This window comes from Lipophrys pholis (genome assembly GCF_963383615.2).
Source record: "Lipophrys pholis genome assembly, chromosome: 13".
Classification (NCBI taxonomy): domain Eukaryota; kingdom Metazoa; phylum Chordata; class Actinopteri; order Blenniiformes; family Blenniidae; genus Lipophrys; species Lipophrys pholis.
In genome coordinates, this window is record NC_137632.1 from 1502234 (window position 1) to 1515787 (window position 13554).

The window sequence follows — 13554 nt, forward strand, 5'->3', positions numbered from 1 at the left end:
TTACGTGTGGTGCACGTTACGTGTGGTGCACGTTACGTGTGGTGCACGTTACGTGTGGTGTTATGCCAGTGTGCATTATATGCAGCTCTCATTATTCAAGTTATACACATGCCATTTTTTGTTAAATTAAATGACACAATAAAAATCAGTTTTGCATAATAGATGAATGTCTAACTTAAGTATTTTTCATTTCAGATCATTTTTAATAATACAAAAAGAATATTTGTTGTTTTATGATGCTATGTAAATTATTATACAATGCTTTTAAAAATGCATTCTTCATTTGTAGAGGTCATCAACAATTCAGAATAAATTAAAAAGAAATACTTTAAAAGATCAAGAAAATTATTTGATGAAGGAATCAAGGATTACTTTCATTACTTCAATGAAAGAGATTCACACGATAAAGTATGAAAACAAGTCGGTTACCCCTGTACCTGAAATGTTGCTGTTGAGAGGGGAGCTCTGATTGAGCAAGAGCTTGGAGGATGCTTTTCTTTAAAAAAGACATAAAAAAAAAAAGACTTGATTATGTTAAGGGGAGGCTGAAGCCCCCTCAGACCCCCCCTAGATATAGCCTTGCACTTGATCGCTCTGTTAAAGTCAAACTGCTCTTGGGGAGGGCCAAGCTCTGAAATGAGCCTCAGATCCTAAACCAGCCTGTATCTGCGCAGTGTTGAGCCTCTGCTTCTCCAGAATGTCCAGGTGATACTTGTCTTTCTGACCTCGTCTCACTATTGTAACTATCACGCGCTGACCCGAGTGATGCGTTCAGGTCCATCATGTAAGTCCGATCCGCTGCGCTCTCTCTCCTCACGCTTGCTCTCCCACCTGCCGCCCTCCCACAGAAGCTGAAAATGTGTTTTCATTAAAAAAAAAAAATAATCTGATCTGCCACTAACTGCGGAGTTGCAGACGGTTTTATACAGCACTTACAGGGAGAACACGAGGAGAGGGCTTTTCTGCAGCAGGCGGACCACACACACACACACACACACACACACACACACACACACACACACACACACACACACCACAGCTGTGTGCAGGAAATTCCCGCACTATGAAAGACAGATTTGCAGGAATAGACGAAAACATGAGCAATCCCTGCAATCCTGCAGTGAAATTTAAACCCTGATACTGACGTTATTTATTACCTGACCATCTTCTTTACTGCTGCTCTCGACATGGAGGTGGTAACTGAGAATGTTGTAGATCTCTCGATAGTGTTCGTGAGGAGGTTGAAGATCCACACACAGATCTCTGCCGCAGGGTGTGACAGTCAGCAGTGGCAGAGCCATGTGATCTTGAAGACAAACACAACGTGACAGAACATAAACTTGTGCTATTGCTACAGTCATAATTGGGAAATTGACAAAAAACAAAACCTCAGATTATAACAAAACAATATGAAATGCTTCAGTGATCAAGCCATGATTTGCCTAATTCTGACCAAAGAGAGAGGTGGGGATCACTGTGGATTACTGTCTTAAGGTTACAATTAAGTAAGATCAGAACTTCTGAACAATCTGTTGGCTGGTTTGAAAAATGCCTGTCAAACAGATCCAGTTAATTCAAATGAGCGGCTCCACACCCAGCGGCTGGTGTGCTGCTCCATGTTCCATTGCATTGGTCCGGTTGCAGTGATCCACTGTTTCGGTCCAGTCACGGTGTTTCGTTGTATCGGTCTGGTTGCGGTGGTCCACTGCATTGGGAACCGGCTGGTCTCATGACAGTTTGGTTTTTATGACGGTCACCAACTGATTTCATGATGGTCACCAAGAGGTTTCATGACGGTCACCGGCTGGTTTCATGATGGTCACCAAAAGGTTTCATGAGGGTCACCAAGAGGTTTCATGACGGTCACCGGCTGGTTTCATGATGGTGACCGGCTGGTTTCATGATGGTGACCAGCTGGTTTCATGAGGGTCACCAAGAGGTTTCATGACGGTCACTGGCTGGTTTCATGACGGTCACCAAAAGGTTTCATGACGGTCACCGGCTGGTTTCATGATGGTCACCAAAAGGTTTCATGATGGTCACCAAAAGGTTTCATGAGGGTCACCAAAAGGTTTCATGACGGTCACCGGCTGGTTTCATGATGGTCACCAAAAGGTTTCATGATGGTCACCAAAAGGTTTCATGAGGGTCACCAAGAGGTTTCATGACGGTCACCGGCTGGTTTCATGATGGTGACCGGCTGGTTTCATGATGGTGACCAGCTGGTTTCATGACGGTCACTGGCTGGTTTCATGACGGTCACCAAAAGGTTTCATGACGGTCACCGGCTGGTTTCATGATGGTCACCAAAAGGTTTCATGAGGGTCACCAAAAGGTTTCATGACGGTCACCGGCTGGTTTCATGATGGTCACTGGCTGGTTTCATGACGGTCACCAAAAGGTTTCATGACGGTCACCGGCTGGTTTCATGATGGTCACTGGCTGGTTTCATGACGGTCACCAACAGGTTTCATGAGGGTCACCAAAGGTTTTCATGAGGGTTACCGGCTGGTTTCATGACGGTCACCGGCTGGTTTCATGATGGTCACTAAACAGGTTTCATGAGGGTCACCGGCTGGTTTCATGACGGTCACCAAGAGGTTTCATGACGGTCACCGGCTGGTTTCATGATGGTCACTAAACAGGTTTCATGACGGTCACCAAGAGGTTTCATGACGGTCACCAAAAGGTTTCATGACGGTTACCGGCTGGTTTCATGACAGTGACCGGATGAAACCTCATGACGGTCACTGGCTGGTTTCATGACGGTCACCGGCTGTTTTCATGACGGTCACCAAAAGGTTTCATGATGGTGACCGGCTGGTTTCATGATGGTGACCAGCTGGTTTCATGATGGTCACCAACAGGTTTCATGACGGTCACCAAAAGGTTTCATGATGGTGACCGGCTGGTTTCATGATGGTGACCGGCTGGTTTCATGACGGTCACCAAAAGGTTTCATGACGGTGACCGGCTGGTTTCATGATGGTGACCGGCTGGTTTCATGATGGTCTCCAAAAGGTTTCATGACGGTCACCGGCTGGTTTCATGATGGTCACCAAAAGGTTTCATGAGGGTCACCAAAAGGTTTCATGACGGTCACCGGCTGGTTTCATGATGGTCACCAAAAGGTTTCATGAGGGTCACCGGCTGGTTTCATGACGGTCACCGACTGGTTTCATGACGGTCACCAAAAGGTTTCATGATGGTCACCAAAAGGTTTCATGAGGGTCACCGGCTGGTTTCATGACGGTCACCGGCTGGTTTCATGACGGTAACCGGCTGGTTTCATGATGGTCACTGGCTGGTTTCATGACGGTCACCAAAACGTTTCATGATGGTCACCAAAAGGTTTCATGACTGTCACCAACAGGTTTCATGACGGTCACCAAAAGTTTTCATGAGGGTTACCGGCTGGTTTCATGACGGTCACCGGCTGGTTTCATGATGGTCACTAAACAGGTTTCATGAGGGTCACCGGCTGGTTTCATGATGGTCACTAAACAGGTTTCATGACGGTTACCGGCTGGTTTCATGACAGTGACCGGATGAAACCTCATGACGGTCACCGGCTGGTTTCATGATGGTCACCAACAGGTTTCATGATGGTGACCGGCTGGTTTCATGATGGTCACCAACAGGTTTCATGAGGGTCACCAACTGGTTTCATGACGGTCACCAAAAGGTTTCATGATGGTGACCGGCTGGTTTCATGACGGTCACCAAAAGGTTTCATGATGGTCACCAAAAGGTTTCATGACGGTCACCGGCTGGTTTCATGATGGTCACCAAAAGGTTTCATGATGGTCACCAAGAGGTTTCATGATGGTGACCGGCTGGTTTCATGACGGTCACCAAAAGGTTTCATGACCGTCACCAACAGGTTTCATGACGGTCACCAAAAGGTTTCATGATGGTGACCGGCTGGTTTCATGACGGTCACCAAAAGGTTTCATGAGGGTCACCAACAGGTTTCATGACGGTCACCAAAAGGTTTCATGATGGTCACCAAAAGGTTTCATCACGGTCACCGGCTGGTTTCATGATGGTCACCAAAAGGTTTCATGACGGTCACCGACTGGTTTCATGATGGTCACCGGCTGGTTTCATGACGGTCACCGGCTGGTTTCATGATGGTCACTAAACAGGTTTCATGAGGGTCACCGGCTGGTTTCATGATGGTCACTAAACAGGTTTCATGACGGTCACCAAGAGGTTTCATGACGGTCACCAAAAGGTTTCATGACGGTTACCGGCTGGTTTCATGACAGTGACCGGATGAAACCTCATGACGGTCACCGGCTGGTTTCATGATGGTCACCAAAAGGTTTCATGATGGTGACCGGCTGGTTTCATGATGGTGACCGGCTGGTTTCATGATGGTCTCCAAAAGGTTTCATGAGGGTCACCAAAAGGTTTCATGACGGTCACCGGCTGGTTTCATGATGGTCACCAAAAGGTTTCATGAGGGTCACCAAAAGGTTTCATGACGGTCACCGACTGGTTTCATGACGGTCACCAAAAGGTTTCATGATGGTCACCAAAAGGTTTCATGAGGGTCACCGGCTGGTTTCATGACGGTCACCGGCTGTTTTCATGACGGTCACCAAAAGGTTTCATGAGGGTTACCGGCTGGTTTCATGACGGTGACCGGATGAAACCTCATGACGGTCACCGGCTGGTTTCATGATGGTGACCAAGAGGTTTCATGACGGTCACCGGCTGGTTTCATGACGGTCACCAAAAGGTTTCATGAGGGTCACCAACAGGTTTCATGACGGTCACCAAAAGGTTTTATGATGGTGACCGGCTGGTTTCATGACGGTCACCAAAAGGTTTCATGATGGTCACCAAGAGGTTTCATGAGGGTTACCGGCTGGTTTCATGATGGTGACCGGCTGGTTTCATGACGGTCACCGGCTGTTTTCATGACGGTCACCAAAAGGTTTCATGAGGGTTACCGGCTGGTTACATGACGGTGACCGGATGAAACCTCATGACGGTCACCAAAAGGTTTCATGAGGGTGACCAAGAGGTTTCATGACGGTCACCGGCTGGTTTCATGACGGTCACCAAAAGGTTTCATGATGGTCACCAAGAGGTTTCATAATGGTGACCAAGAGGTTTCATGACGGTCACTGGCTGGTTTCATGACGGTCACCAAAAGGTTTCATGAGGGTTACCGGCTGGTTTCATGACGGTCACCGGCTGGTTTCATGATGGTGACCGGCTGGTTTCATGACGGTCACCGGCTGGTTTCATGACGGTCACCAAAAGGTTTCATGAGGGTTACCGGCTGGTTACATGATGGTCACCGGCTGGTTTCATGAAGGTGACCGGCTGGTTTCATGACGGTCACCGGCTGGTTTCATGACGGTGACCGGCTGGTTTCATGACGGTGACCGGCTGGTTTCATGATGGTCTCCAACAGGTTTCATGACGGTCACCAAGAGTCCTTGTGACATCCTCGTTGCCTCTGTCGCATCACTGTAGCACTGAATGCCGTCTTCAAAAGAAAACCAGCATCTGTGCCAGATACGGGGCAGCAGACATTATTGTGAGTCGCCACTTTTTTCTGCCAGGCACATCCTCCATCACTATGAAGCTCCTGAACTTAACCACGACCGACTGGGGTTTTATCCGCACCCTACTGGGCTTTGCCTCTAATGCGTGGCGTTCCTGTTCAATCCTGAGCTCTCTGCCACTGGGGAGGTCTAGTGTGTATTTCATCAGGTCGGTCATGAACGCCAATATGTTGAGCTCCTTTGCCTCCTCCAGTATCCCGTAGAATCACAGGTTGTTCCTCCAGTATCCCGTAGAGTCACAGGTTGTTCCTCCAGTATCCTGCAGAATCACAGGTTGTTCCTCCGGCTCTCAGGTATTCTTTCCTCTGCTTGGTCCAGTCTGTCACTGGTTCTTCTCAGCTCCTGTTGAATGTCACAAAAGTAAAGTCTGTTCTCCTGGAGTTTGTTAAGGATACTCTGTAAACTCACATCGCCGCCATCTTGGCCTCTGCTGCAGGTGCCTGGGAGTGGCTTCTGCTCGGCTCTGGGTTGTTTTCCTGAGGAGTTTTAGTCCTACTCTTAGTCATTACCCCCTACCCCAGTACTACTCATAACATTATCCCTCCTGTCGCCAAACAGTGAAATAAATACAGTTTGGCTTGCTTGTATTGAAGCTCCCCTTGGTTCAAGTAAGAGGTCACTTACCGAGAGGCGTATATCTGGAGGTGAAAGCTGGATGTGAGGTTTGCTTGTCCAGCGTGGCTCTGACCATGGTGATGTAGGTCTTCGTAGGGTCAGAGAAGGCCTCTGTCAGGTTACACAACAGCTGGTGCTGAACATGCTCGCAGCCGGACACCACATCCACCGACTGGCCCCTTCCAGGACAGAAACAAGCCCAGTTTAGGTTGGGGTACATCCTGGTTCTAAGCAGGTCGAGTCAGATCGTCCTCACTGTGCATGTCTGCTCGGTATCGCCACCATGTGATGCTTCACGCCGTCAAAGTTGGACCAGAGGACTGAGAAGAAACACGACTCTCAGAGGACTGTCTCTTCCTGGTCCGACTCTGAACAAGGAGAATGTTTCTTTGTGTTTCACTTGCTGAAGAAACACAACCGGCTAATAAATCATCTCCCATACTTTCTCGTGAAGCCAGATGTAGGGTCATGTGATCATACCACAAGGCATTATGGGATTGATCCAACCACTGAAAGGGAGGATATTCTCCGTACCCCTTGAACTTTTCAACATCTTGTCACTTTACAGCCACAAATGTAAATGTATTTTATGTGATAGACCAACACAATGTGCTGTAGAATTGTGAAGTGGTATTTGATTATTTCTACAAATGAAAATACTGCAAAGTGTGGTGTGCCAATCCCTAAATGCAGTGGGAGGGGCAGGCAATAATCATGGAGACTCTGAAAGAGGAAACCCACTGACCAAGGCCTGTGCCCCCCCCATAAAACACAGCAGGATTACTATTGCAACAACCCATCATCAGTAGGGTGAAACGAACATGTCTCACCACGGTCTGAACCCAGCTCACGTTCACTATTAGTGGGTGAACAATCTAACGCTTGGTGAATTCTACAGCTACTACTCGGGTCTTTGTGGTATCGAGATGATACCTTTCTCCTGTGGTCAGTTTGTACCACCTTTGGGACACCAATGATTCAGTAATGAATAATGTAAATGATTTTCAATTTGATGGGAGTGCTTTTACAAGTACTCCCATCATGTCATTTTGGAAGCAGACCAACGCTCTGTAGTGGAAGTATTGATCCTGCTTTAACACTCTGTAGTGAAAGTATTGATCCTAGTTTAACGCTCTGTAGTGGAACTATTGATCCTGCTTTATTAACTCTGTAGTGGAAGTATTGATCCTGCTTTAACGCTGTGTAGAGAAAGTATTGATCCTGGTTTAACGCTCTGTAGTGGAACTATTGATCCTGCTTTATTAACTCTGTAGTGAAAGTATTGATCCTAGTTTAACGCTCTGTAGTGGAACTATTGATCCTGCTTTATTAACTCTGTAGTGGAAGTATTGATCCTGCTTTAACGCTGTGTAGTGAAAGTATTGATCCTGGTTTAACGCTCTGTAGTGGAAGTATTGATCCTGCTTTAACGCTCTGTAGTGGAAGTATTGATCCTGCTTTATTAACTCTGTAGTGAAAGTATTGATCCTGGTTTAACGCTCTGTAGTGGAACTATTGATCCTGCTTTATTAACTCTGCAGTGGAAGTATTGATCCTGCTTTAACGCTCTGTAATGAAAGTATTGATCCTGCTTTAACGCTCTGTAGTGGAATTATTGATCCTGCTTTAACGCTCTGTAGTGGAATTATTGATCCTGCTTTAACGCTCTGTAGTGGAAGTATTGATCCTGGTTTAACGCTCTGTAGTGAAAGTATTGATCCTGCTTTAACACTCTGTAGTGGAAGTATTGATCCTGCTTTATTAACTCTGTAGTGAAAGTATTGATCCTGCTTTAACGCTCTGTAGTGGAACTATTGATCCTGCTTTAACGCTCTGTAATGAAAGTATTGATCCTGCTTTAACGCTCTGTAGTGGAAGTATTGATCCTGCTTTAACGCTCTGTAGTGGAAGTATTGATCCTGGTTTAACGCTCTGTAGTGAAAGTATTGATCCTGCTTTAACGCTCTGTAGTGAAAGTATTGATCCTGGTTTAACGCTCTGTAGTGAAAGTATTGATCCTGCTTTAACGCTCTGTAGTGAAAGTATTGATCCTGCTTTAACGCTCTGTAGGGAAAGTATTGATCCGGCTTTAACGCTCTTTAGTGGAAGTATTGATCCTGCTTTATTAACTCTGCTTTTATGTTGCTTCTCTTGAAGATAATGAATTATTACTTGGAATCCATGCTTGCTTAAAATAAGTTTGTTGAAAAACTAAAAAAAAACAACTCTCTCTCTCTCTCTCTTTCTCACCTTCAGCACTCTTCTCTCTCTCACCTGCAGCACTCCTCTCTCTCGCTCTCTTAACTTCAGCACTCCTCTCTCTCTTTCTCACCTGCAGCACTCCTCTCTCTCGCTCACTCACCTGCAGCACTCCTCTCTCGTTCTCTCTCTTTCTCTTTCACCTTCAGCACTCCTCTCTCACCTTCAGCACTCCTCTCCTCTCTCACCTTTAGCACTCCTCTCTCGTTCTCTCTCTTTCTCTTTCACCTTCAGCACTCCTCTCGCACCTTCAGCACTCCTCTCCTCTCTCACCTTTAGCACTCCTCTCTCTCTCTCTCTCTCTCTCTCTCTCTCTCTCTCTCTCTCTCTCTCTCTCTCTCTCTCACACCTTCAGCACTCCTCTCTCGTTCTCTCTCTTTCTCTCTCACCTTCAGCACTCCTCTCTCACCTGCAGCACTCCTCTCTCACCTGCAGCACTCCTCTCGCCATCAACCTGAGGTTACAGACATTTGATCAACCTGAGGTTACAGACTCTCCATCAGAATGAGGTTATAGACTCTACATCAACCTGAGGTTACAGACCCTCCGTCAACCAGAGGTTACAGGCACTCCATCAATGTGAGGTTACAGACTTTTTATCAAACTGAGGTTACAGACTCTCTCCATCAACCTGAGGTTACAGACCCTCCCTCAACCAGAGGTTACAGACTCTCCATCAACGTCAGGTTACAGACATTTTTTCAAACTGAGGTTTCAGACCCTCCATCAACCTGAGGTTACAGACCCTCCATCAACCTGAGGTTACAGACTTGCCATCAACCTGAGGTTACAGACCCTCCCTCAACCAGAGGTTACAGGCACTCCATCAATGTGAGGTTACAGACCCTCCCTCAACCAGAGGTTACAGGCACTCCATCAATGTGAGGTTACAGACTTTTTATCAACCTGAGGTTACAGACATTTTATCAAACTAAGGTTACAGACTCTCTCCATCAACCTGAGGTTACAGACCCTCCCTCAACCTGAGGTTACAGACTCTCCATCAACGTCAGGTTACAGACATTTTTTCAAACTGAGGTTACAGACTTTTTATCAACCTGAGGTTACAGACATTTTATCAACCTGAGGTTACAGACTCTCTCCATCAACCTGAGGTTACAGACATTTTATTAACCTGAGGTTACAGACCCTCCCTCAACCTGAGGTTACAGACTCTCTCCATCAACCAGAGGTTAAAGACTCTCCCTCAACCTGAGGTTACAGACTCTCTCCATCAACCTGAGGTTACAGACCCTCCCTCAACCTGAGGTTACAGACTCTCTCCATCAACCTGAAGTTACAGACCCTCCATCAACCTGATGAAAAAACGTACCATAATGCCACATGTCTTGAGGGTCTATGTCATAAAGATTTCTCTATGTGGCCATATGTGTAAAAGTTAAAGGCTGATGTATATTTTAAAACTGTACACATGTGATGACTGTCAGCAGTCTTCATGTAAACTGGACAATCGGATCCTAATCAGAGTGAAATTCTAGTGACTATTTACAACCAATGGAGACCTTGGTTATAAAAACTTCAAAATAAGAAGCGCATCAGACTGACCAGTCAGACCAGTTGTAGTGTGTGAGGTTTAGCTGCTGCCCTCTAGAGGCTTAATATTCTGTATTAGATCTGTACTAGATCTCTGGTTTACTTGAGCGGTTGTACTCTTTGCACAAACTCTAAAGTTGTCATGTTTCCTCACAGCACCAGACCCAGGGTTCCAGTGAAGGACACGTTCCACGGGACGGACTCCATGCTCCTCATGAGTGTCTTATTGACTGAAACATGTGCCACAGAGTGCCCACCTCTCTGTTGTAATGCTGACATGGTAGGACGCCTGAAGAGGAGTTCCTGCTCCAGGCTTCCACTTCACCACATGACTGAACCCTGTGGAGACCACGGTGACATCCACAGGCTTTGGAAGCTCAGTCACAGCTGGAAAACAGAAAGACAGCACATCCAGTGTTTGTGTCAATCCACAGTACTGACTTACTGCACTTACTCCCAACACTCAATAGTCACAGTTCAGAGCATGTGTAGAGCACATTTCTCCAAAAGAAACAGACAAACCAAAATTCACAACTTGAATTGAAATGTTTGGCATTACCATCTGATATTTATCTGTTTTTGTCTTTTGTGGCACCAGTATACTCCGGCACACCTTTAGTTATCAGCAGGTGGCTCTCCGGGAAGCACTGAACACTTTATTTTAAATCTTTAAGTTAGTGACAGAAATGTTTGGTTAAAACAAACTGTGCCCCATGGACCTGAAAGTGTTGAACATCTACTTTTATATGATGTAACTCATCACTTCACTCAATGAAATGTGAATATCACAGTAAACTTGTACTTCTTTGCACTACAACATAAGTAACATTTTGGAGTTTGTGAAACCTGAAGGTTTTTCTGGATCTTGAACAGGTGAACCAGATAAAACGCGCTTTGATGAATTTCAACATCTGTGAAGGTGGAGAATCAGCCGACTAACCACCATCACTGTGCTTTCTGTGGAGAGAACCTTCACTTCAGGGGACCGAGGGTTTGACCTGCAGGTGACCAAAAGAGGCCCTGTGGAGCAGGTCAAGGGCCTGTCCACACTAGAACGCCGTTTCACGTAAACGCACCACTTTCGGACGATCATTCACACTGTGCCGCATTTTATGAGCCTGGAAACAGGTTTTCTTTTTTACCACGGGTCCCTGAGTGGGGAAATTCTAAAACCCCGGCTCGCTTTGTGGTGTGGACGGGCAAGACGCACGTCTGTGGAAAAAGATGATGTCATTGACCTTCGCTACCCCACCCCATCACGAAAAAACCCACAACAATAAAAGACTCAATGTTCCAGGCGGTGCTGCAGGTTTAACAAGTTGACATGCTGGATTTCTGCAGTACCGGGAGGAGCAGGAGCATAGACCTACACAACTCAGAGTTATGTAGAACTTTTATATTTCCATGTTTTCCATGTCTTTTTCTGTGTTTTTGGTGTATTTGGTGAGTCACAGTGCCCCTAAAGGCCTGGCATATGTACTACATGGCCTAAGGCATTGTCTTGAGCCATGTTCATAGTGATGTGAGGATGGAATTTTTTGGAGAACGCTGGAGATAAAAAAGATGGTTTGGGCTGGCGTGGACAGGGCTCAAGGTAGTGGAGCAGCTCAGGTGTTCTCACCTGGCAGGACCAACGTCAGTAATGGGAGCATCCAGAGGAAACAGGCCATGAGCGTCCCAGCTTCTCTCTTCTTGTCTGATGAACACATAAGCAGGAGCACAAGTTGTTTCTAATTTGTCACAAAATAAAAACATTTAACCTTCATATCTGGACCAATGTGACCATAGCAATGTCTGTAAAGCTCCTGTGTAATGAGCACATCCAACTCAAGACTGGAATGTACAGATATTTTGGTTTATTAAAAGTTCAAATTAGTTGATTAAATGTTGTATCATTATTTACATTATTACATTGAAAAACAGAAGAAGTGTTTTGAACATTATTTCAATCTATAATGAATTACTAATTTGTCCAGTAAGACAGGCATAGAGAGACAACACAGAAGAGGTCCAGTATTGTTGATCATCATTAAATTCCTGGGATTTTTATTCATTTACTTTTGTACCATTGATATTTAGGAGAGATTATTTCAAAAATAATGAAGCTGACCATCTGAATCTGTGTGCTTAAGGAAATGATTCACCTGAACTGTATAGAAATGTTTCTGTCTCAACATAGAGGAAAGACTGAATAGGTCCTGGGTTTATGTGGAAGAATGCAGATTAATAAGGTTTAATGAGGTTTAATCCCGACAAGAATAAAATAACCGGATTAAAAAACTTTAGTGAAAAAGCCTTCTGATCCTCCACATAACGGATCCGCACATTAACATTATTTAAGCGCCTTCATAGTGCGCGCGCCCACACACACACACACACTCACACACACACACACACACACACACACACACACACACACACACACACACACACACACACACACACACACACACACACACACACACACACTTACTGCTTGTCGCTGTCATTCCTCGGGTGTTGTGGTCTGTTATGATTGAATCGACGAGCACAAGTTTCTGGAGTTCTGACTGTCCCTAAAGGCAACACAGAGAGCTGTCGCGAAATCACGTGATTTGGGTGAAGCGCGAGATGGTTGGGCATAGACATATAGTATGTAGAACTATAGACATAAAATATGTAGAACTATTGACAAAAAGGATATAGAAGAATTTACAAAAAGAAACCTACACATAAAGTAAATAGCAGTACAGACATAACAAAAAGCATAAAAATCCTTACATAAAGTCGATAGAACCATAGACATAAACTATAAGCTTTAATTGAAAAAAGATAAGTGTCGGTACTCCTCTTGGTGACCTGCTGTCAGTCTCTCGTACAAATAAGGACAAAAACATAATATTCAGTGGCGTGAGCAGACATTTTGTACAGCAGGTGGACAGTGTAAAATAAAGGCACTTTGTGCAGCGTGTGGATCCACCGGCTGCTTTATTATAATAGTGTGAGATAAAAAAAACACCAAAAAACACAAGGACATATTTATTTAAATATTGGCAAACTTTTATTAATTCCCCACAAAAATACAAGGAAAGAATGAGAGAGAGAGAGAGAGAGAGAGAGAGAGAGAGAGAGAGAGAGAGAGATGAGTGGATGTCACTACACCATCCTGAATAAGTTCAGATATACTTTTAATGTCCCTGTGGGGATTTTTATTTAATCAGTTTGTACTGCAGTACATGTATTGGGTGTAATTTAAGTGTGTAATTGTGAAAAAAAAAGCTGCAGTGAATCCATTATAAAATTGACCCAGAGGAACCTGGGGTCATGTAGAACAGGAATGTGCTGCAGTTTACTGAAAACAATTAGATTTCTTAGGGAATTTTTATTTATTTTAATCTGCCTTGACAGCAATATTTCAATTAGGTGCGATTTTAGTGTGATTGTGAAAAAACGCTGCAATGAATACACTTGAAAAGTGACCCAGAGGAACCTGGGGTCATGTAGGAATGGACAGGACAGAAACCTGCTGCAGTTTGCTGAAAACTATTTGATTAAAGATTTT

At 45.0% G+C, this 13554-nt stretch overlaps 1 protein-coding gene across 1 annotated transcript in view; it reads right to left on the reverse strand.

The window, feature by feature from the left end:
• The window catches only part of crfb2 (cytokine receptor family member b2), a 32687-nt gene extending 20095 nt beyond the window's left edge, over positions 1-12592 (reverse strand). Inside the window, exons 1-5 of the mRNA XM_080477893.1 lie at positions 12487-12592; positions 11635-11709; positions 10271-10400; positions 6210-6379; positions 1158-1306 (exon numbers count right to left, since the gene is read on the reverse strand). Coding sequence (XP_080334019.1) covers positions 1158-1306; positions 6210-6379; positions 10271-10400; positions 11635-11709; positions 12487-12502 — 540 coding nt within the window. The 5' untranslated portion in view covers positions 12503-12592. The remainder of the gene's footprint in view (positions 1-1157; positions 1307-6209; positions 6380-10270; positions 10401-11634; positions 11710-12486) is intronic.
• Positions 12593-13554: the final 962 nt, after the last annotated feature.